The 25,325-nt window shown below is 41.5% G+C and overlaps 2 protein-coding genes and 1 non-coding gene across 3 annotated transcripts in view; 2 read left to right on the top strand and 1 right to left on the bottom strand.

The window, feature by feature from the left end:
• Positions 1-15: 15 nt before the first annotated feature.
• Positions 16-13,123, top strand: Noc3 (Nucleolar complex protein 3). The gene is made up of 13 exons (XM_028303671.1): positions 16-118; positions 213-496; positions 846-1,057; positions 1,423-1,661; positions 2,046-2,211; positions 2,314-2,434; positions 3,579-3,792; positions 5,603-5,791; positions 6,453-6,634; positions 8,231-8,439; positions 11,204-11,382; positions 12,099-12,307; positions 12,899-13,123. Exons 1-13 carry the CDS (start codon positions 113-115, stop codon positions 13,092-13,094), a joined length of 2,406 nt encoding a protein of 801 aa, XP_028159472.1. The 5' UTR covers positions 16-112; the 3' UTR covers positions 13,095-13,123.
• On the top strand, positions 7,756-7,828 carry TRNAV-AAC (transfer RNA valine (anticodon AAC)). Its single transcript has one exon. It is a non-coding gene; the product is annotated as a tRNA-Val (tRNA).
• Ndc80 (kinetochore protein Ndc80) overlaps positions 13,120-25,325 on the bottom strand; it is a 15,878-nt gene continuing 3,672 nt past the window's right edge. Inside the window, exons 6-14 of the mRNA XM_028303673.1 lie at positions 24,316-24,450; positions 23,583-23,671; positions 23,337-23,452; positions 22,746-22,956; positions 21,962-22,100; positions 16,928-17,061; positions 14,681-14,822; positions 14,268-14,482; positions 13,120-13,624 (exon numbers count right to left, since the gene is read on the bottom strand). Of these exons, the coding sequence (XP_028159474.1) occupies positions 13,480-13,624; positions 14,268-14,482; positions 14,681-14,822; positions 16,928-17,061; positions 21,962-22,100; positions 22,746-22,956; positions 23,337-23,452; positions 23,583-23,671; positions 24,316-24,450 (1,326 nt within the window). The 3' untranslated portion in view covers positions 13,120-13,479. The remainder of the gene's footprint in view (positions 13,625-14,267; positions 14,483-14,680; positions 14,823-16,927; positions 17,062-21,961; positions 22,101-22,745; positions 22,957-23,336; positions 23,453-23,582; positions 23,672-24,315; positions 24,451-25,325) is intronic.

Raw genomic sequence — 25,325 nt, 5'->3', positions numbered from 1 at the left:
ATTGTCAGCTGGTCAGCGCATTGTTGCTGGAGCCCACGTTGTTTTATTTATTTAATTATTGATTTGAGCTGTAATTTATTACATTTAATTGTAACACATTTTATCCTACACGATGGCCGTAAGTACTCAGACAAATCTCTTGTCATAAAACTTCATAAACAACCTGAAAATCGCTCGACTGTGTTCTAACCAAAAAATCTCATAAATTCCAGAAAAAAGGTAAAATGAAGATCAGCAAAGTGAAGAGGAACAATCATACGACGAACAAGATGAGAAAGCAAGGGACGCTGAGGCTCCAAAGGCACAGAGCGAAGGTACAGAAGCAGAAGCAACCTCAGCAGAGTCAGGAGGTGGAGTACAGCAGTGAGAGTGATTCCGCGTCTGGTGAGGAGTGGGCTGACATGCTGGACGCTGACGAACAGCAGTACATCATGCAGCGGCTGGCCACGCAGCCTTCGCTGCTGTCCAATGTGCCTGAGAAGGAGCAAGTGCAGAGGTAAACAAACAGCAAGTAGTGGTATTTAAATTATATTGAAACTTTAACTGTGGACCTTAGATGATGTCTCATTTAACTAGTAGTTTATGCCTTGAAAGAGTCAGGCATATGGTTTGATATGAGTTATTGTTGAGAACAGATGATGATTAAAATTTTGTAGCATCTAGGCTAGATTGTTCCTGTAATTGTTTAGAAAAAGCGCATTATTTAGTTTATTTCAATTGTTTTTGTAAAGAAAAGATGAGGGCAGGATATTCTGTTATCGTTAATTATTTCAATTAATTAGGCTTTTACAAGTTATATTACAAACACATTCTACAATAAAATCTACAATTCATCCTTCATTCAGGTCCAAGAAACGTAAAAGAGAAGACAAGGGCAAGGTGCCCAAACGTCAGCAACAGAACAGCGACAGTGGGGCTGAGACTGACGATGACTCGGACAGTGAACTGGAGGACAAGTACGAGAAAGAGTTGTCCGAGAACCCGGCCAAGAGAATGAGGCCGCTGCTGCCCATTAAGACTAAGCACGGCCTGTTGGAGAGGGCTGAAGAAGTTGAAGGTAGGTTGTTGGATGTTATATTTTATACAATGTGTAAAATTTTAAAATTTGGGTTTGGTACTCTTTTGTGTAAGCTCACAATAGAAATAGCACAATTCTTTTTCCTGAATGGTTACACTTTCCATGATACAAACATAGTGTTCTTTTCAAAGTACACTTTTGAAATAAAGAAGTTAGGATTTTGAAAGAAATTAACCCATACAAATGCCTTATTTTATTACATTTTAATTTTCTTAAGTAAGAACATACAGCATAGTGTAATACAGAAAAAAAATTAATTCCTAAAAGCAAGTAGTCCAAAAAAGGCAGAGTTCAAAATGATCTGCTAAAATATGATAATAAATCCACCACTAACACTTTCACAGATACGGAATCAGAACAGGAGGAGTCCTATCAAGAAGAAGAACCTTCTAAAGAGGAAGAGCAACCTCAGGAGTCCGAGTCAGACTCGGGCATGGAGGGCACAGTGGAGGACAATGAGGCTGGAGACGGTGAAACAATCAGTGCCGTGCAGCTGCTAGCAGCAAGGAGAGACAAGCTGCAGCACGACAAACTGAGGATAGGCGCTTTGTGCTCATCTTTGTTGGAGAGTCCGGAGAACAAAGTAAGGAAATATAATTTTATTTATTCATGTTAGTAAATTAATCACTGGAAATAGTATTATTCTGCTGATAAGGTGTTGCTGAAAAAATTATAGAGATAAACAAAATGGTATCAAGCAAGATCATTGTGACTCACAAGGTGGTTACACTTTTTTTCCTACATCAACTAAGATATAATCATATGCTTTGTCTCTATTTTAATGTTCTTTAGAGAGAAGTCTATGTGTAAATTCTCATTTCTCTTCTACAGTCTTCACATAATACATATTCTAGCCTCCAAGCATCTAGCATCAACACAGTTGGACCAACCAACTGTAGTATTTGCCATAATAAATATGCATACTTTGTAAATATAATAATAAATAGTAAATACTTTTTTATTGCAGCTAAAGAACTTCTTCCCAATCCTGTACTTAATGGAAGAGCGACTAAAGGACAACACACTAAACTTGCATTCAGTCCGCAAACTGGCCACTCTCTCGGCTTATGAAGTGTTCAAGGACATCTTACCAGACTATATGATACGTCACCAAGATTACTCTAATATCAAATGTAAGTTTACATACTCTTTAAATATTTGAATTTAAATAAGCTGCTTTTTCTTAAATTTGGTGGATCCTATTTTTTTAAAATCCTTATTGTTCTTGTTTGCAGTGAAAAAAGACACATTGGCGTTATACAAATATGAAAAAGAATTGGTTGAATTCTACAAAAGATATCTGCAAAGGCTAGAGAAGGCAGCCATGGTGTTACGGCGCAAGAAGGGAGACACAAAGTAAGTTTCATCCAACATCAATCAACAAAAACTTGTTTATAAGAATCTTTTTCTTCTTCTTGTATCTTTCTTGTGACTTTTATTAGCTATCTGAGCGCGATTCACCCTCGCCTATTCTATTGACTGTTTATCAATCTCAAAACAACTAAAAATCAATATTGCTAAATACATCTGATTACGAGGTTGAGCCATAGAACCGTTCAAAAGTCGTTAATATTGCAAAGTCATGCACAACGCTGCATGGTGTGGTCACAAGCCGTGTGGTGACGGCAGAGTAGAATACATTTGTCACCAACCCTCTACTCTTCCCGCGGGTGTCGTAAGAGGCGACTTAGGGACTACACATCAAACAGAGAATGGGCAGCAGCGCTCTCTGAAAAACATCAATCTTTTAAACTGCGATCTCCAACCCGCCTGCCAAGCGTGGAGATTATGGCAAAACCCTCCACTATAGTGGAGGAGGCTCATAGTCCAGCAGTGGACTGTAAACGGCTGTTGTTGATGCACAACGTTAAATATCAGTAAATAGCTACGACCAAACCCGCCCGCCCTTGTCGATGGCTTACACATATCCTTGAATCATGGGAGATACCTTACTACTACCATGTCTATTTGTGTTTTTGAGTTAGAATTTTGAGTTTCTTCCCCCACTTATTCTGAACACCAGCTGTATGTTGGTTGTCCCGAAGTGGTGGTATGGCAAGCTATGTTTGGGACGTGTATGAGTGCCCTGAAAAGGTCTATTCCATTTTGATCATCTGGATTTGGTCAGTGGTCACCCAGGTGATCAAAGTCAACTCCAGGCGACACTTTGGTGTCCTTTGATCACCTAGTGATCAAAAGACTTGGGAGTCCACTTTAAATAAATAAATAAATATCCTTAGACATTTTACACTGCGCCTCTAGTCCCAAACTAAGCAAAGCTTGTACTATGGGTACTAGACAACGGATATAAACATACTTAAATACTTTCTTTTTTGTAAATACATACTTATTATACATAGAAAACACCCAGTCCAATACAAACAAATATGTTCATGCACACAAATGTTTGTACTGTGCGGGAATCGAACCCGCTACCTCCGGAATAGTAGTCCGTACTGTGGAATAGACCTACATCTTAATAATTTGAATTTGTTCCCAGGAAACCCGATGAACCCACAATAAGCTTAGCCCTGGTCTCGCTCCGCTGCATGTGTGGGATGCTAGAAGCCCGGCCGCAGTTCAACTACGCAGCCAACATAGCGCAGAGCGTAGTCCCTTACCTGGACTGCAGGGAGGACCAAGCAAGGGAGATTGTGACGGAATGCTGTAGGACTGTCTTTGGGGAAGACCAGAAGGGAGAGATTACACTGGCTGTGAGTATCAACGTGAATTGTATACGAGTATGTAAACACACTTTTACATAATTAAAAAAAATGTTTTTTTTTTATATTAAAACCTATTCCAAATCAGTCACTACTATAGTCTATCCAATATAGCTTGATTAGAATGACGGCTGTCAAACGAATGTGACTAGTGGTGTGTATGTTTCGTACGGTTCACATAGATGTATCGATAAGTTTTCGAAAAAAATATGTAAAAAAATGCACCCAATTTTTCTTCACATCTTTATTCATAAAAATGACAATTATGATTTAAATTTAAAGACAGTAAAATTTAAAATTCATGTCAAGGGTGTACAAGCTAAGTCGTAGTCATTATCATCAGTGTTCTTCAGTGGTTTTTTCCTCTCGCTAGAGGGCGGTGGACATCTCTTCTAGAGCAACGGTGCTATGAATACCCNCCTTCCCGTTACCTTTGTGAGGTCGTCGGTCCATCTTGTGGGTGGACTTGTTGGGTCTTGTGGGTTTATTCGCTTTAGCAACCCATAATAAAACCCTTAAGAAGTAATAAAACTTTAACCCCTTTATTAATAAAAGTTACACCTTAGTTGAACTCTGGCTTAAATTGTCATTTGGTATGGAAATGTCATTTTAATCCAAGGTTCTTCCTAGGTGTAACTTTTTATTAATAAGGGGGTAGTATTTCTTTAAATAAAAATATTTATTTCACAATCATCCCCATCAATAAATTATAGAGTTAAGGAAGGATGCTGGAACAGTAAACCCTTCCTGCCTCGCATAACCTAAGTACCATACGATGGACACGTATGATACTTCTTCTTTTTCTTCCTCGGTCTCTTCCTCCCTCACTGATGAGGATCGCGACCACAGATAGTGTTCCTCCACAGTTCCTCATAATCTGTGTGGACCGCACGATGCAAACTCCCGCCCACCGTCTTCCTCACCGCGTCCGACCATCTCGTCGGTGCCCTGCCCCGAGCGCGTCCCCCTTCATACTGTATGATACTTAGGTTACACAAAAAGTAACTTTATCTTCGAACGCAACCAGATCTGAGGCTGGTGGTCATAGTAAAAGTTGTTCATCTTGGTAAGACCTTTCAAACAATACTAGACTCATATCTATTGGAGCCGGGTACCATTTTGCCCATTGTCCTTTGTTTGGCGGTACTTCTAGTGCAGGAAAGAAAAACAAATCATCATCAACAGCCCTTTACAGTCCACTGCTGGACTATGAGCCTCCTCCACTATAGTAGAGGGTTTTGCCATAATCCCCACGCTTGGCAGGCGGGTTGGAGATCGCAGTTTAAAAGATTTATGTTTGTCAGAGAGCGCTGCTGCCCGTTCTCTGTTTGATGTGTAGTCCCTAAGTCGCCTCTTACGACACCCGCGGGAAGAGTAGGGGTTGGTGACAAATGTATTCTACTCTGCCGTCACCACACGGCCGACAAACATAAAATAGATGATTGAGTTAAACTGAAATTACAATTCATGAAGATGAAATCATTTGGAGGAAGTGGTTATGGACAGATTTTTTAAAAGAAAATAAGTCTACTAAGCTAGACGCTTGCCTGGTCTCTTCAGGCAGAGAGTTCCAGAGCATTATGGCCAGATTCCATTGATTGGTGATAACAACTAACTTTTTATCGTCATCATCATCTAGAAAGATGAGTCTTTCTAATTTCCTAAGTTTAACGAGGCTTAATATGGTTTCGTACAGTTAGCGTCCAATTCCACTTGTACCAAAGAGCTGTTGTGAACTTTTTGGCTATTTTGGGTATCACAAGCTATTTGACGCTGACTACTAAAACTTTATCTCCCACAGATCGTCCGCCTCATCAACCAGCTAGTGAAGCGCCGCGGCGAGCGCTTGCACCCGGCCGCTTTAGACTGCCTCCTAAGTCTCCGCATACGAGACGTAGACATGGACGCGGCCGCCGACCTTCAACACAAGAAGAAACAGGACAGCAAGCATAAGAAGAGGATCGTTAACTTGTCCAAGAAGGAGAAAAAGGTATGTGCCCATAGAAGAGAACTATGTTAATTCTAACTTCTTGAATGCATACAAGGGTGTCCAATTTTTGTTACAAAATTATTACAACTGGATATGAGGTGGAATTGTGTAAACCAATCGTTATCATTTGACAGTTAATGTACAATTATTCTGTCAAACGCTTTGTTTATCTGACTTTATCGTAGGTTATGAACTGTCAAATTACGATTGCTTTACACAATTCCACCTCTGATGCCATAATACCCAGTCATGCCATCGTCTGTACCAAATCCAGTGCACAGCCTAAAATCCGCCATATTGCCGCAGACGACGGGATTAAATTTGCGCCTTCCTAAGAATTATCAGAACATGGGACCAAATCAAGTAGTTACAGCACACCAGTTCTTTTTTTACAAAATAGCACCTACTATACAACATAAGATGCCTGTGGTGTTGTACTGAGCCCCGATTACGGTACGCGCTTCATCGATTCTGCGATACGATTGGTCAAAACAGCTGACGTACGCTGTTGAACGACCAATCGTATCGCAGAATCGAGAAGCGTGTCTGGATTGGAGACGTTAAAAATTACCGTAATCGGGGCTCTGGTACTATAACTATATTATTATTTGTATCAAATTCTCCAAAGCACTAACATCGAGACATGTTTCCTTCCTTCCAGAGAGCAAAGAAGCTTAAGGAGGTAGAACGCGAGCTACTAGAGACGGAAGCTCAGGAGAGCGAGCTAGCTCGGCGCAAGCAGCTTACCGAGGTCACCAAGACGGTGTTCCACGTGTACTTCCGCCTGCTCAAGACGGCGCCGCGCTCGAGACTGTTGGCCGCCGCGCTCAGTGGACTCACCAAGTATGTTAAATATTATTTTTATTTATTTAAGTTCGTTCGTTCGTTCGTTTCAGCCAAATGACGTCCACTGCTGGACAAAAGCCTCCCCCAAGGTTTTCCACAATGAACGGTCCTGCGCTGCCCGCATCCAGGCTCTTCCCGCGACCTTTACCAGATCGTCGGTCCACCTAGTAGGAGGCCTGCCCACGCTATGTTTTCCAGCCCGTGGTCGCCACTCGAGAACTTTCCTGCCCCAACGGCCATCGTCTCTACGAGCTATTTATTTAGGTACAGCAACAGAATACAAATTAGTTTTTACAAATAATTTAGATAACAAAAAGGTACATCGAATAAATTTGCACTCCAGTTATAGCTATACACGACATTTGCTTAGTACATGATACGACTATACAAAAAATAGTTCCAAAACAAAAACTTCACAGATAAATGGCTATATTTTATAACTTAGACTTGCATATCTTTAAGTGAGATGAATAATGCCCGTTTTCACCATCAACCCCTAATTTTTAAGTGACCCCTATGAAAACAAAATGCCTGTTATATGTTACCATAGGGGTCACCTAAAAAATAGGGATTGATGGTGAAAACGGGCATAAGACTGCGAAAATAGGTCCACTTCCTTACTCACGTTTTCTACTGTAATCTCTTGTCAAAGTGGTCAGGGTCGTCAATGATTTGACTACTACAGGGAAAAGGCAATAATGGTAATGGCGAGCAACTTGCGCCCACAATAAACACAATAGAACTTATGACGACCAAGTTAAATACTTTTCATGGAACCCTAAGCGTCCGCGGTAATAATTGATTTTCATTGTGTCTAGATTCGCTGGTACTTGAAGGTTCTAATTTATTATGCTTACAACACATAATCACAAATCTACAATGATTTTGTTATCTTTCATCATCATTTCAGCCACAGGTCGTCCACTTACTTATCCGCTACTACTACTAGGCCTATCCCCCAATGACTGACCGGTTATTGTGATTTTTATCTTTATAAATACCTAATTAATTATTTGTTTTATTTTATCGAATCTTGATCTTTTAAAAATTGGGGTCAATAAAAACTGGTTTACTTTCATTCACTTGACCTAATCGTTAATTTTGGCGGTGTCTCCAACGTTTCCGTGGTGTAGCGGTTATCACATCTGCCTAACACGCAGAAGGCCCCCGGTTCGATCCCGGGCGGAAACATAGTTTTTGTATTTTCTTTTTTAATAAATTTTTAAATTATTTTATTTAATTAAAAAATAAGAAAAAAAATTTATTGGATATTTTTGGATATCCCAGAATTTTCATGACATTTTATTTTTTTACTATTAAACGTCTATGAAAGCTTCCGAATAAATCACTGCTTATTAAATTCACAAAAAATAGTCGAAATAACTTAAAAAAGAAAATCTTGCTAGAATTAATGTATGAATATTCATAATATTCTTTTTTTTTATATTTAATAATTAGTCACTCTGATTTTATGCGTTTTCCTCAAAAAACTGAACAAATTTTATTTGTGGCCCTTCAGTTTATAAACAGCGATATTTTAAGCGATATAACAGTTTATAAATTGTTAATAAAACAAACATTATTCACTTCAAGGTTCACGCACGTAATCAACATGGAGTACTACTCAGACCTGGTCGCCATATTGTCTCGGCTGGTGGAAGACGAGCTCATTGGTCCCCGCGAGCGTCTGCTATGCGTACGCACAGTGCTGGGTGTGTTAGCTGGGGCAGGAGACGCGCTAACAGTGGATCCGGCCAAGTTCCACCAGCATCTGTATGCTAGCGCGATTGGGGTGCATGCGGGTAAGTGTACGATAGTTTTAAAAGTACTATCAGAACAATGTCTGATCGATAAAATTAACAAAGCTGGCGCAGCGACCCAATGTGAGTCTTGGCATTTTACAATAAGAGAGGACGAGCGTCTTTTTGTAGTGGCAGAATTAATCTAATGTGTTTATATTATTTACAAAATATTTATTAATCCGAGTCGTGGAAATGCATGAGAAAAATCGAGAGACGAGAGCGAGAGAAGAAACAAAAGAGTAACGGTATTATTGGTCGTCGAGAAAAGAATGAAGTTTTCTTGGTGGCCAGTTTAAGGCTGCGTTTCCACCAAAGAGGTGCGAGGATGCTTAGCGAGGGATGTGTTTGTAAGGCACTAATAGAATCGCTTCATTTACCGAGGCGAGGCTGCCGCGTCCCTCAGTTTGGACTATAAAAACTGCAAGACAACGCTTGGGAACTGTGTTTACACATTATAACAAAAACAAGTCCTCTAGGTTGTATGAAAGAGATCGCTTTATAGCAATAAGACCGGCTAAATTGTGCCGTCTTTATTCTGTATTTCTTTTTATTCTTTTTTGTTTAATGTGGTGTATAATAAAGTGTGTTATATCTACATTAGGTGCCCCTATACTGAATCCTGATAACTGAGAAAGCTTTTGTGGTGCAGAGTGTGGCATCACACGTCAGCGAGACTTCAGATGTGCCTTAGAAAGGACAGTGCCAATCCATGTATGGAAGTTGGACCAAGTGCTGCCCAGAATGAAACTATAGTGCATTTTGTTCCTCAGGCCAATACTAATTTGTAAACCGGAGCGCACTGAAATCTATCCCTGGAGTTAAGAGAAAAAAAGAGTTTTGTTTTGAATTATTTACATACAAAATATCATCGATGTATACCTACTACGCATAAGATTTGGCGATTTTGGCATTAAATAACACTCGCTATGTTGAACTTAACCATACTGCATCCGTACACCTTACTTTAGTACGACTTCGACATTATTTATAAGCGATCAAGCGCTGTTTCAGTAGTTTAGTTAGTTGAACGAAATTAATTATTTCCAAAATGGAGCAAGAAGTTTTAGCTTACAATAACTTCAATAATCGATTGTAATACACCAATAAACTGATTTTTCGCAAGGATATAGAACTAAAACTTCTTGCTTTATTTTGGAAATAATGATTTCTGTCAACTAACCAAATTATTGCAACAGCATTCGTTCGTTCGTTTCAGCCAAATGACGTCCACTGCTGGACAAAGGCCTCCCCCAAGGTTTTCCACAATGAACGGTCCTGCGCTGCCCGCATCCAGGCTCTTCCCGCGACCTTTACCAGATCGTCGGTCCACCTAGTAGGAGGCCTGCCCACGCTACGTTTTCCAGCCCGTGGTCGCCACTCGAGAACTTTCCTGCCCCAACGGCCATCGTCTCTACGAGCTATGTGCCCCGCCCACTGCCACTTGATTTTAGCAATTCTGCGAGCTATGTCGGTTACTTTGGTTCTCCTACGGATCTCCTCATTTCTGATTCGATCACGCAGGGAAACTCCGAGCATAGCCCGCTCCATCGCCCTTTGGGTGACCTTGAGCCTTCTTATGAGGCCCATAGTAAGCGACCACGTTTCGGATCCATATGTCAACACTGGCAACACACACTGCTCGAAGACTTTCGTCTTGAGACACTGCGGTATTTCGGACATGAGTATATGGCGAAGCTTCCCGAACGCTGCCCATCCGAGTTGGATTCGACGATTGACCTCTTTCTCGAAGTTGGACCTACCTAACTGGACTGTTTGTCCCAGGTATACATAATTGTCGACAACTTCGAGTGTAGAGTCTCCAACCTTCAGAGGAGTGGGTGCAACACGGACATTAGACATGATTTTTGTCTTGTCCATGTTCATTCTGAGGCCCACTTGTTGAGAGGCTCTACTGAGGCCATCGAGCATTGTGCCTAGATCCTCCAAGGTCTCAGCCATGACTACGATATCGTCCGCGAATCGAAGGTGGGTGATGTACTCGCCGTTGATATTTATGCCAAATCCGTTCCAGTCCAGAAGCTTGAAGACATCTTCCAGGGCGGTGGTAAACAGTTTTGGAGATATGACGTCTCCCTGTCTTACCCCTCGCTGCAACTGGATAGGTTTCGAATCCCGATCCTGGAGGCGGACCGACATTGTGGCGTTTTTGTACAAATCCCTCAACACTTCGATATATCGATAGTCAATTTGGCACCTTTGGAGAGACTGTAGCACTGCCCAGGTCTCGACCGAATCGAACAGCATTAGATCGCTTATAAAGAATGTCTTAGTCGCACTAAAGTAAGGTGTACGGATGCAGTATGGTTAAGTTTAACATAGCGAGTGTTATTTAATGCCAAAATCACGAAATCTTATGCGTAGTACGTATATATCGATGATATTTTGTATGTAAATAATTCAAAACAAAACTCTTTTTTTCTCTTAACTCCAGGGATAGATTTAAGTGCGTTTCGGTTTACACACTAGTATTGGCCTGAGGAACAAAATGCACTATGGGTTGATTCTGAGCAGCACTTGGTCCAGACCCTGGCACTATCCTTTATTTATTTGGGTAAAAAAACAGTATTGAAGTACAGTAGCAAATAAATAGTAATAATATACCAATATTATCTAAATTCAACACCAGCATCATTTACCACAGTTTAGATAAAACAGTTAATTAAACTTGTGTTGAGAGTGGTGGTAGTAGACACTTATTACGTGTGCGTTATGCTTATTAAATGTGTATTTTGTTGTCCCGCAGGAGCCTCCCAATCCGACGCGCGTATAGTGCTGGAAGCAGTGTGGCAGATATGCTCGCGCGCGCGCCGCGTATCGCCCGCGGTCTTACAAGCATTCGCCAAGCGCCTGGCCACGCTTGCGGCACAGACCCAGCACCACGCGGCTTTGGCGGCGCTGGCGTTGCTGCAGCAGTTGGCTCAGGTTTGCTTTCAAAATATGCTACAAAGCACTGTTTTTTATTCAGCAGCTTAGTTCTAGACATCGGACCATCGAAAAGGTCCGCTTGCAGTACATGCCGAGACGTGGTCTCCTTTGAATAATAAAAAAGGTTTTGCGACATACAAGGCTGGCCCACTTATACTTGAGTTGCGGAGGAATGTCTAAATTCCTCCAGTTAGGACAATAACTCGCGGCTCCGTTTCAATAACTCCGCCATTTTAGTGGGTGGACTCCAGGTAGGAAGAGTCCCACATAGAGCCGTCCCTATCGGTCAGTATATGCGCAAAGCATTTGACTTGACAAAACAGACAGAAATAAATCTCCCACAGAGGTTTGATTGCCATTAAATAAAAAAGCATAGAAAAAAAAATGGCTCACTTACAGTAGGCGCGCGAGTTCATGTCCATCCTAAAGAATGCGGTAGTGCTGTTACCTAACTAATTATGCTAATGTCGATATCGATAATTATTACCAATTAAGTAGGTCAACCTTATCTACTTATTTCATATTTTTTGCAACTTATAAGTAAGTATAAGTAAATAAGTAAGTAAGGCCCCGATGGACATGAACTCGCGCGCCTACTGTACGTTGGTTTATTTTTGGCCTCTATCGTCTATCCATCAATTTATTTTCTACTAAAAAACCTTTGGTCACTACTTGTTCTCTCTTCAAAATCTAATCAACAATTCCACTTCCAGCAAAGCAAAGCAGTATCGAATCTCCTGGAACCGGACTCAGAAGCAGGGTCCGGCCGCTTCGAGCCGCTGCTGCCATCGCCGGAGCATTGCAACGCGCACGCGGCCGCGCTACACGAACTCTGTGCTATGCGGACGCATTACCATCTGGTTGTCAGGCAGCAAGCAGCGGCCTTGATGCAGGCTGGGAATGTTGCTGAGTTGAATAAACTGTGAGTCAACATAATTTCAGCCATAGGACGTCCACTGCTGAGCAAAGGCCACACCCATCCATTTCCATAATGACCAAACCGAAGATACGCCAGTATGGTACTAAACTCATAAAAATTAAAAGAAAATTTACTAATATTTCGTGACACCTCTGGAGTGCCAAGGAAAATTGATGACACCTCTAAGGTGTCATCCGTCATGAATAGCTTTTTCTTCTGACTCCACTTGTTACAAATTTATAAAATAAAACTAGCTTTCCGCCCGCGGCTTCGCCCGCGTGGAATTTTGTCTGTCACAGAAAAACTTTATCGCGCGCGTCCCTGTTTCAAAAACCGGGATAAAAACTATCCTATGTTCTTTCCCGGGACTCAAACTATCTCTATGCCAAATTTCATCAAAATCGGTTGCGAGGTTTAAGCGGGAAAGCGTAACAGACAGACAGACAGACAGACAGACAGACAGACAGACAGAGTTACTTTCGCATTTATAATATTAGTTGGGATAAGTTTAGTCGCCATTCAACATCTAATCATGTAAATAGGTTGTAATAAATATGGCATTACATCATTACTCATACAACATTCTCTTTTTAGATCTCCGTTGCAAATATTCGACGCGTACGACGGCTCGCAGATGGCGTTCAAACCTGCGATTCCTCCACCGAAGAGCGATAAACCGAAAAGCAAATCCGTTAACCATGGACACACGTGGGTTCAAAACGACTTCAAAACTTTGTGCGAAAACGTCGAAAACAGCGTCGATTTGGTCATCAAGAACAGTAATAGGTGATCGAGATGAATAAATAGGCTGTGTAAATATTTTTTGTTTTATTTGTAAACTTATAAAATATTTAAAATTATTGTCTATTTGGTATTATTTACATGCAGTACATAATTATAAAGCTGTAATAAACGACTGTAATCCAGCAGTCGGCAATGCTTGTTTCAATTTTATAAAAGTTTTTGAGAAGTACATTATAAAGGCGTTTCGTACCTAACTCAAACAGTACATAATTTTGTAAAATTGTTGACGATTTATTAATATTCTTTTGCTACAGTGTCTCAGCACTGGCTTGTCCCAAAACTGTAGTATTAATGCCAAAATCGTTATGTTGGGTGGGACGCGTAAAAGTAATCTTAACTCTAACTTACTGAGAATAATTTTCATTCACTTTTCACTGCGCGAGCCGTTCGTCCCATGCGCGCACTGTTTCCACAAACAAGCGCAGGCGCTTAGCTCGCGCTGATTCTAGCTCGCGAGCGATCTCGGCGCGCTGCGACTCGATGTATTCTTCTAGCGCTTTGAGTTTGGCGCGCCATCTGGGTACAGAAGAAAAATCTAATTTAAAAAATAGTTTATATTAATCGGACTATTAACTCCTCATGACAAGTTAAATTCTAGGTGTTACGTGCGGGCTCACAACAATGGTCTATAGTCTGATCTCTGAGCACTTAGAATTTTGTCCAATGACCCCAAGCTACCCATCCTTATCGCTCGCGCGTAATTATATTGCTTTCGCGACTGTGCGACTGGCGCCCGCAGTGAGTGTGCGAGCGCAACAGCAGCGACAGCGGTGTCAATGTTCGAAACAGCATTCCTAGGATCTTGAAATATGATGCTATGTATAAGTCCTAATGGTCTTTCCGCTTTATGCTAGTCGCGCTAGCCTCGCTCGCCTGCGGGACACTCGCTGGGGACACTCACGCGTCGTCCTGCCTCTCCCAGCAGTCCAGCTCGGCCTGCAGCCTGGCGTAGTCGTCCTGGTGGGCCCGCAGCGCGTCCTGCTCCACGCGAGCCTCGCTCGCCTGCGGGACACTCGCTGGGGACACTCACGCGTCGTCCTGCCTCTCCCAGCAGTCCAGCTCGGCCTGCAGCCTGGCGTAGTCGTCCTGGTGGGCCCGCAGCGCGTCCTGCTCCACGCGAGCCTCGCTCGCCTGCGGGACACTCGCTGGGGACACTCACGCGTCGTCCTGCCTCTCCCAGCAGTCCAGCTCGGCCTGCAGCCTGGCGTAGTCGTCCTGGTGGGCCCGCAATGCGTCGAGGCGCGTGCTCAGCTCGCGTTGCTCCAAGCTCCACGCGCTAGCTTCGCTCGCCTCGCGGGACAGTTCGTTGTCGAGGGACTCTTGCTCGCGTTGGATAGTGGCCTTTAGCTCGGTTATCTTGGTACGGGTTTCGTCCTATAGGAAGGGAAGGAATAAATTTACAATGTTTTCAGCACAATTTTTTTTTAACACATGTTAAAAATAGTAATTGACATGCCACTCGTACTTTTTATGAGCTTCTAAACGTAAGAGTAGCTCTCATAAATTTTGTATGGTAAAGAAGATGACGTCTCTAGTATGTCTAGTGCTTGATAAAAAAGTGTGCTATCTCACCAGCATCATGGCCCGTTTCCGGCAGAGCGCACTCTTGCTCGCGGCGAATTCGGCTCGCTGGTCGGCGAGGCGCTGCGAGCGCGTGCGGAGCGCCTCCACCGCGCGCTGCACCCACGCCGCGCACTCGCTGCCCATCAACTCTCTGCGAATATGACAAATAACAAAAACTTAAGAGCGTTTACGCCGATTGGCGCAAAAACAGTATTTTTTCAACTCGTTACAATCATTAACCAGTAATATTACAAATATGTTATAGGCATAAATAGTTAGGCAATTTCGTCGTCTAAATAGTTAATTGAGAAAATATTGCGATTAGTTTAGTATTTAAGAATTCTATCAAGATAAGTCCACACAGGTTTTGTAAATTTTCACTTTAGCGTCAGTTTACAAGCTGAAATTTTTATAAAAATACTGTGAAAACGATTTAACAAACATTTATATCCTATAGCATAGATCCTTGGGCAAATAGTTATCTGAGAAAATTTTTAGATTTAAGCATTTAACAATAAGAAATCACAAATTTAAAGAACGTGATATACCCAAAAATCAAAGTGATTTTTACACCATTATTCTTCTTTAATTCAACATAAAAATAGCTTAATATAATAAAATAACATCTTCTTTAAAATATTTACTTTGAAAAGATATACGGCACCTCGACCTTCATTAGTCAATCATGAAATGAAAACTTAACCCCAACCACATGTCGTCTCCATTAATGATTGGAAATGAATTAATGGCACCTAAATTGATTATTTGTAGAAAAAAAATCCTTCAACGATTTATTATTGAACACGTGAAAAATCTTAATCGATTTTTTGCCTTCAATGTCACCTCCTTACACATCCCTACTCCTGCGCCGCGATGATCTTCCGACTCTTTCTTGCAAGTGAAAGCCGCCGTGCGATACGTCTTGCGTCTCACTCGCACTACACGTGCCGGTTCCGTTGTTCGTCAACAAAAGACATTTCGTTGTCCTTCAAAGATTAAACAGTGCGTTGGACACATTTCTTTAATGCCTAAGGTTTTTTTTCAATGGTGTCTTATTTTTAGTTAAGGTATTTTTAGTACACAATATCGTGATTTACGATGATAAAATTTAAATGATTACCTACAATGTCTCATTTTCCTTAATCAAAGTTATCAAGTTTAATGATTCGTTCGTTCATTCATTTCAGCCGAATGACGTCCACAATGAACGGTCCTGATTATTCAGTTTATTTTAATAAGTAAGTCTATGAAGTAAAATTAATTCTTGACCACTTTGTTTACTTTTACTTATCCAAAATCCAAATCGAATCAAATAAGGTAAGGGGGTATTTGACTTGTGCTAAATCTTTTTAGATGGACTGATTTTCCTGGGGGATTGCTTAAGGTTTTGCCTCTCAGAGACAAATTTTTAGGCAGAAAATTATAATGAATTCTGTTATTTGTTTTATCTACGCTAGTTTGTCGTACTATTAATTTTCAGGGGTGTCACGACGCAATTTGGCGACAAAAACTGAATCAGCTGATTACTCAATAATGGTACCTTTCCCAGACTTTCTGACACCACTATAGTATTTATATGAGTATGTTAACATGGGCTGGTCTCGGCTCATATACCCATTTACCTAACACCCTGTATAATTCATTGTTATTGTTTTGCTATAAACATTTGGAAACTATTAAAAAACGCCGAGCGCGAATAATTTCCAATGATGCCCCTTGAAATGCCGCGCTTCGCGTAAACGCTCTTAAGCAAATCGGGTCACTACGGTGACACAGATAGTAACACGTCTAATATTTTTAGGTTTTTACGTAAGGTTTAAATAATTGTAACAGTATAATATTCATTATAATTAGCTAGATGGCACCGTTGTCTATTAGCCAATGCAGAAAAACCCTATGACGTACCAGGCGTGTCATAAAAAAATTGTATCAAAAAATTCAATAAATGTAGATACAAAATACATAGTGTGATTTATAAAAACATTATAATTTTTTTGTCACATCCTATTATCCTACTAATATTATAAAGGCGAAAGTTTGTGTGGATGTTTGTTACTCTTTCACGCAAAATCTACTGAACGGATTTTGTTGAAACTTTACAGTATTATTATTTGTAACCCAGATCTGTGGCACTAAATTTCACGCGGGTGAAGCCGCGGGCAAAAGCTAGTAAAATATAAAATTAATAATTAATGAGTACAATAACTATTCTGAAATGTTGGTTTCACACCTGAACAACAACAAATTGTAACTCACTTCTCGTCAATAGCAAGAGACGCCAGCTCTGGGAACTGCGCGGACAGATGGATGAGGCCCTGCTTGTACTCCACGCAGCTGTCCAGGGTCTTCTTCTGCCACAGAGCCAGCTCTGTCTCCTTGCTTAACAGCATCTGCACAACATCAGCAAATATTAATTAAAACAGTCATCCTCTGAATACCACAAAAGTATCGTCACATGCGCGCTGACATGTCTAACTCTTGTAAAAAAATGGTCATCAAAGTTTTTAGAAACAAAATGTAAAGGACATCATCCATGTTTCATATANTCTTTTATATATATAGATATCGGATATTTTCGAACCCTGGTAGTGTCCCACCTCGGTGACGTAGTGTCCCGCCTCGGTGACGTAGTGTCCCACCTCAGTGACGTAGTCCTACCTTAGTGATGTAGTGTCCCACCTCTACCATTTACCACCAACTTAGTGACGCAGAGTCCCACCTCAGTGACGTAGTGTCCCACCTCAGTGACGTAGTGTCCCACCTCAGTGACGTAGTGTCTCACTTGAGTGACGTAGTGTCCCACCTCAATGACGTAGTGTCTCACTTGAGTGACGTAGTGTCCCACCTTGGCGACGTAGTTGTCGTTGTTGAGCTTGGCGTCGCGGGTGACGGCGGCCAGCAGCGCGCCCGCGATGTCCACGAAGCGCGCGATGGTGAGCGGCNGTATAAAGCTAGATGCCACTTTTTATATTGTTGTAGAATTGATAAGATCTATCATTAAAGTACATTTAAACTGTACATAAGAACAAAGTTATACTAGCACAAAAAAAAACTTGAATGATTCATTTGGTCAAGGTTACTCCTTGATAGTTTATGAAGCGATTCTTGGTACGCTTCTTTTACTAAATATTTGTCTCGAAGCACTAGGCTCTTTAAGAACATTTTGACATTTGTAAGTAACTAATTTAATTAGTCTACACGAATAAAGATAACTTTGATTTTACGAACCGACGACAGACTTGTGTAGTTTTATTAGACGCTATTTTTGCAATGAGTACTCGAGGTATGATGAAAAGACAATTCATTTATAAAATTCATAAATGCTATGTAGGATTCATTGGAGCTATGCATGTTCCACAACTAGTAGCGACCAGGCGTGGCCAGGTGTGTCTGATTTTTAAGTTAGCGGCCAGGTGNAAATACAGTCAAACCTGGATAAGTGAGAACTGGATAAGTGAGAAAACTCTATAAGTGAGAGTAATAGCCAGGACCCGTCATTTTAAGCTCCCAAAACCTCTATTAGCGAGAAACAGAAACCTCTGTAAGAGAGAGTCGTTTTTCCCTCATAGACCTCCGTAAGTGAGACTGCTACTTATCTATACCTCTATAAGCGACAGTCGAGCTTTATTTTTTTTTTATTTTTTTTATTTACAAATTTAACATGTGCTATTTTATAACTCATTCTTAACTTTCGTGGAACTTCCTACCATTGTTTTTGTATTCTCCTCAATATTGTTCCTATTCTATTTCGTGGAACTAAATATAACTTTATTGTTGTTATTTTATCGTATTCTTTTCAAATGGACACGTGTGCCTGTGTACCGTCCTGTTTGTCAGACTTACTCAGTTTATAGTTTTCAATTGCGAAGGAATTTGTTCTTGCTGCGTACCCCTATAAGAGAGAAACGCTACCCATGTACCTGCATTAGCGAGAAACTCGGGTTAGTGAGAAACCTCTATAAGCGAGAATGAGATTGTGCTCCCTTGAACTCTCGCTTATCCAGGTTTGACTGTAANGATCAAAGTCAGTCGTTTCATATATTTTTAGAACTCAAATACTACGATGCACAGTGGTGCTACAGCTTTGGTGCCATAGTAATAAATGCTAAGGCGGACGTATTCTATCAGATTACAGCACTTTTATTTTTTGGCCGGCACTTTTGATTCTGGACCAAAATGGATGATGTCCTTTAATAGAGAAACTTTATTGACAAAAAAAAGTGCATAATACGTATTAAACAACAACAACAGTACATAAAAATAAGTACTGCGCCACTGCGCCAATAGCCTGCCGCTCAGCATTTATCTTGACATGTCCTTACGAGTAAGCTGGTCTTCCGCGGACGCTCTTGCTATTGGTATCGCGCATCCCCCTGATGAGACAACGACTCCAGTTCGCTGTACTTCAAAAGGGTGCGCAATGCAGTGAAATACCGTGGCACACCACCTTAAGTTATTACATTTCGTCAATAATTTCGATCACCATAAAGTCCACATTACCTTGTCGATCTGGTGCGCTTGGAGTCCTGCACGCTCCGCCTCAGCTGCAGCGGGAACTGGACCTAATGTCCTCGCCATAAAGCCCACGTTACCTTGTCGATCTGGTGCGCCTAGATGCAACGGGTACTGGACCTAATGTCCTCGCCATAAAGCCCACATTACCTTGTCGATATGGTGCGCCTAGATGCAGCGGGAACTGGGCCTAATGTCCTCGCCATAAAGCCCACGTTACCTTGTCGATCTGGTGCGCCTAGATGCAACGGGTACTGGGCCTAATGTCCTCGCCATAAAGCCCACGTTACCTTGTCGATCTGGATGGCGAGCGCGCGCTTGGAGTCCTGCACGCTCCGCCTCAGCTGCAGCGGGAACTGGGCCTAATGTCCTCGCCATAAAGCCCACGTTACCTTGTCGATCTGGAACGAATAATTTAATCAAAATGGTGCTTGGAGTGTCTGCAAGACGTCTTAGACGAAATGCTTGATGACGTACCCTTAGCGTTACACCAAATGCTCTACTACCAGCAGGATGGTGCTCCCCCACAATAAGGACGTCAAGTGCGCGAATAATACGTTTGGTGAACAGTGGATTGGACGAGGGGTCCAGTAGCTTGGCCACCACGATCCTCGGACCTGACACCAATGGATTTTTGGAGTGACTTGAAACGACTGGTATGCGCAGAAGAGATAAACAGTGTAAACGCGTTACATGAAAGGATTGTTTTAGTGAAACTGTGATACAAAACGTTTATGTATTGCGGAAACTAAAGCGAAAAACCTACGCTTCGCCGTGCTAGACTGTGCCTTCATCAGAACGGAGGACACTTTGAACACTTGCTTCGCAGTACGTAAACTTTGTAAGTAGGAACTTATGAATAAATAATTAATTATGAATAAGGTGATTTTATTTCATACTTAACTTATTAATTTGTAAAAATAGGGTACAATGTTGTAAATTAATTGAAACCCTATTAATTATTACGTATTTTTGACGGTCCTAAGCCCGTAAAGTAGAAAGGAAAATCTGAAATCAACTGAAGAGTATTTTAAAATAGTTATTATGACTGGATAAAAAGGCTGGTACCCAAAGCCATAAAATTAAGAACTAGGCCACGCCCACTAGGTTTATTCCACTTGCACCTGTAGAACGTGCGAGACAAAATTTGTTTATTCCAATTTGTACTGAAAAACCAAATTTACTAAAATCTTAGTGTACTTTCTTTATGGGAGTCTCTTGTTTATCTTAAATAATAGGTATTGTTACCTACTTTTATCTCTGTGAATATGGCAAGAATGCAAAGTAACACGGTGTATATCGGATATATATCATAAATATCCGATATTTTGATATTTATAATAAACTAGCTGACCCGGCGAACTTTGTTCCGCCTTAATGGCAATAAATAATCAGACTTTTTTTTAACCCTTATTCAAATGCGAGCTGGTATGCATTTTTTTTACAAAGTTGAAGTGGATTTTGGGTAATTGTGGGTCACTTACTTCATATTTTTGATCAAGATTTATTAAAAAATAGGGGAAGGGGTAGTTTTTTGGGTGGTAAATAATTTACCATTATCCATTCATGACTACAAATTATTCAATGTTGGTGGTAAAATAGTTTCCATTGTCCGTTTTGGTTTATTTTTGGTTCTTGACTAGTGACTTCCTCTTGGTTCTACCTATATTTTATTAAATATTTTGGGAATGAAATAATATTGCTTTTATAAAAAATAATATTGATTAATATTGGTCATTATGCTTACAATTATTATGCTTACCTTGAGTCTGAAACTAACAATAAATTCACTAATTACGTAATGTCAAAACGTTAGGTAAACAGTTATCAAAATAACTTAAAATTTCTTCAAATATTTATTTAGTTTTATTTGTGCACATGTATACAAAAAACAACAGTTATTTTTATATATCATCAAACTTTTGTCAAGACGGGATCGGACAGTGGTAAACTATTTACCTCTTCTTTAAAATGTCTAAACTATATGAATAAATGTACAATTTAATGCTGTTGAAACATTGTTAAACAAATAAAATAAAATAAAATAAATCAATTGCAGACGCTGCCTATAAGTGAGACTGTACAATAAATGTTATAGTTTAGGATTTTGAATCGAAAAAACACTTATCAGAATTTTCGTTGAACAAAGTTTCAAAAATACTGTAAACGCGCGCTAAAAACTTGAAATTTTTCACACCAAAACCGTTCGGTTGACTTTGACATTACCTGACAGTGACAAATGACGTTGAAAAGTTGTAAGATGGCATAGATAAGTAAAAAAATATATTTAAAAATATAAATAAGTGACCACGATATCTTTAAGTATCACCATATCGAAAATTAGGATCCTTTTTTAAAAGTAAACGAAGTGGTAATATATCTACCTTTATTTGAATAAGGGTTAATTTCGAACGGGATAAAAAGTATCCTATGTCCTTCTCCTGGCTCTAAACTACCTCCCTGACAATTTTCAGCTAAATCGGTTCAGCCGTTCTTGAGTTATAAGCGAAGTAACTAACACGACTTTCTTTTATATATATAGATATCGGATATTTTCGAACCCTNGGGTACTGCACCTAATGTCCTCGCCATAAAGTCCACATTACCTTGTCGATCTGGATGGCGAGCGCGCGCTTGGAGTCCTGCACGCTCCGCCTCAGCTGCAGCGGGAACTGGGCCTAATGTCCTCGCCATAAAGCCCACGTTACCTTGTCGATCTGGTGCGCCTAGATGCAACGGGTACTGGGCCTAATGTCCTCGCCTTAAAGCCCACATTACCTTGTCGATCTGGATGGCGAGCGCGCGCTTGGAGTCCTGCACGCGCAGCGCGTAGTCCACGTCGTCCAGCAGCCGCGTGCGCTCCGCCACCGTCAGCGGCTGCTCCTCCACCTCCCGCTTCAGTTGCTGACTCTCCGCCCTGGGGATAAGAGCTATATTGCAACAAACGGTTTGGAAAATTTATTACCACTCACTAAAACACATTGAAATCTAAATTGATATTGTGCTGTGTACTATCCTTAAATAAATAATCATTTCAACCAGGCCAATTTCCCCAATGGCCATGTGCCCAGAGCACTGCGAATGATGCCGCTGTCTGCTCTCAAAAATATAAAAAGGTGATCCAGATCCTTAAATTCACAGGCCTCCAGTTAAAGACAACCCTGACACCTCTTTAAGGTAATTTTACAAATTTCCAATCAAGGATCTGGCTGCCCCATCGAATTTGGAAACCTATAACACAATAGTGTTAGGTCCTCGCGTTCGATTTCCACGTCCAGCTGCCTCAAGGCATCAGTATGAACTGTATGCAATCCTATCTGAGCCGCGGCTTTTGCGATGGCGGCGCGACGAGCTGCCCTTTCTGCGCGGAGACCGCTTAGTAACGCGTCTCGTCTCTCGATCCGTCCCGCCTCAGCCCTATGTTAGAAATGACTTACGTGGCTCGTTCGATTTCCACGTCTAGTTGCCTCAAGGCATCAGTATGGGCTATGCGCGGAGGCCGCTTAGTAACGCGTCTCGTCTCTCGACGCCTCACCTCAGTCCTATGTTAGAAATGACTTACGTAGCTCGTTCGATCTCCACGTCTAGTTGCCTCAAGGCATCAGTGTGGTCTGTGTGCAGCGCCCTTTGAGCAGAAGCCTCGGCGATGGCGGCGCGACGAGCTGCCCTCTCTGCGCGGAGGCCGCTTAGTAACGCGTCTCGTCTCTCGACCCGTCTCGCTTCGTCAGCTCTAGCGGCTGCTTCAGCTTCGTCTTCGAGGCAGGTTTCGTATTCTGGGAATAAGATTATAAGTGCTTTAGAAAGGGCCTACCTACATAGTAATAAAATATGTGGAAAATACTGGAAATGTGCATCCCCAAATGCACACCACTGAGCCCTAGCGCAAAACTACAGGCTGTAAAAAAGGGGACATTAATATTTAAAATTAAGGCAGATTAGAAAATTATGAACATACTTAATAACACTTTTCTCTAAACTTACATACAAATTAATAAAACCAATGGCGCACCTAGCGCGTCATCCCACCCAGGAGGACCAATTACATGACACGCCTGGCGCGTCATACATTTTTGATCGGACGGAATTTAAGTGTTAGTTTAGTACAATATTTAAATAAGTTTCATAAATAAACATATTTTATAACATAGCTTACTCTTTATGAGTTGTTGTAGTTCCATAATTTTCTCTTCATCATTGCCCAGCAACAGTTTCAAATTCTGCAGATATTCTTCATTCAAGTCCTCAAACTCATGCCCAGGGTCTTGGAATCTACAAATAACAAACTTTATACAGACAGGCTGATAGGAATCTTAATTTCTTTATAATAAGAACTTATTTACAAAAAAAGGACTCATTTACAAAAACATTGTTTTGCATAGGTAGGTATTAAAAAACTTACCTAATCCAACATTTGTAGAGGTAATCACGGCGTAGACACGCCAACTCGTCTTTTCCTACATACAACCAATCGTCGGACACAGGCATTTCCTGTAAAGAAAAGTTAGAGATTAGTGGGGATTTTTATTCATTAATTATCAAACATGATTACAGAACTGAGGTAGAATTGTGTAAAGCAATCGTAATCATTTGACAGTTCATAACGTACGATTATTCTGTCAAACGCTTTGTTTAACTGACTTTATCGTACGTGATGAACTTTCAAATGATTACGATTGCTTTACACTATTCCACCTCAGGTAGGAAGTGGAATGAAACACCACATTTATTATGTGTACTTATAGCTTTAGGTAGGGCTTCCCAAACTTTTTTTACCCTTAGAGACTTTTGTAAGAGACACACTGTTGATAGAAAATAAGAACAATATAACAAAACAACAAGAATGAAAATTACAAGAGATATTTAACTATGTTTACTAACTTCTAATGAGAAGGATGTGCTTGCTTTTCTGAGCATAGTTTCTTAAAACGGGGCTCAAGTTTGGACATTATCACGTCTTTCTGTACATTTATTTACGATTGCCTCACGACGCCCTTGGGATTCCCTAGCTTACACTTAGGGAACCCCTGGCTTAACATTTAGGCTGTGTTGCTCCAGTAGTATCCTATTTGAGCCCATTGCTCTGAGTTTTAAATGTAAAGTTAGAAATCTTATACAGAGCTCGAGTTACTTACAATGTAATTGACCAGATCCAACAGGTATGCTATGAGAGCGAGCGCGTGTGGGAACGCGTGCAGGGTGTTGACGGTCTTCAGCCAGGACTTGGACACTGTTCCAGGGTACAGAAGTCGCTTGGACAAGTGCGGCAGCTGGTGAACAATTTAGTAAGTTATAAAATGACAATGATTTATTATGATCATCATAATATTATGTCTTTATTGAAGCCATCGCCCATGTAGTCGCGCGACTGTCAACATGTTTGTAAAAAGAGCTGTAAAAATTTTCAGCAACCTCTGACTGTATAATAATGTACCAGTTGTAGGCTTTAGTCAGAGGTTGCTGTTTAACATTTTAAGAAGAGCTGCAGTCCTGACCCGCCCAGTCAGAGAGGTGTCCCCCTCGATAGTGGGGCCCTGTGCACGTGCTTATAATGCCCAGTGGGGGCCTGCCAAACGGTCCATGTGTCCCATCTTGGTGACGTAGCGTCCCACCTCGGTGACGTAGTGTCCCACCTCAATGACGTAGTGTCCCACCTCGGTGACGTAGTGTCCCACCTCGGTGACGTAGTGTCCCACCTCGGTGACGTAGTGTCCCACCTCAATGACGTAGTGTCTCACTTGAGTGACGTAGTGTCCCACCTTGGCGACGTAGTTGTCGTTGTTGAGCTTGGCGTCGCGGGTGACGGCGGCCAGCAGCGCGCCCGCAATGTCGACGAAACGCGCGATGGTGAGTGGCCGGATGAGCGCCATGGGGAGCCCACGTGTGATAGCGGCCTAGTGTCCCACCTCAGTGACGTAGTGTCCCACCTCGGTGACGCAGTGTCCCGCCTCGGTGACGTAGTGACTAGGGCCCACCTTGGCGACGTAGTTTTCGTTGTTGAGCTTGGCGTCGCGGGTGACGGCGGCCAGCAGCGCGCCCGCGATGTCCACGAAGCGCGCGATGGTGAGCGGCCGGATGAGCGCCATGGGGAGCCCACGTGTGATAGCGGCCTAGTGTCCCACCTCGGTGACGTAGTGTCCCACCT

The sequence above is a fragment of the Ostrinia furnacalis genome, unplaced genomic scaffold (genome assembly GCF_004193835.3).
Source record: "Ostrinia furnacalis isolate ACB-3 unplaced genomic scaffold, ASM419383v2 OfSCF1268, whole genome shotgun sequence".
Taxonomy (NCBI): domain Eukaryota; kingdom Metazoa; phylum Arthropoda; class Insecta; order Lepidoptera; family Crambidae; genus Ostrinia; species Ostrinia furnacalis.
The sequence above is the reverse complement of the archived record's forward strand: the minus strand, read 5'-3'. Positions and strand labels throughout refer to the sequence as shown.

Coding starts and splice junctions, on each gene's coding strand:
- Noc3 (XM_028303671.1), top strand. Junction 1,058..1,422: donor GAGGGCTGAAGAAGTTGAAG/GTAGGTTGTTGG, acceptor ACACTTTCACAG/ATACGGAATCAGAACAGGAG. Junction 1,662..2,045: donor TGGAGAGTCCGGAGAACAAA/GTAAGGAAATAT, acceptor TTTTTATTGCAG/CTAAAGAACTTCTTCCCAAT.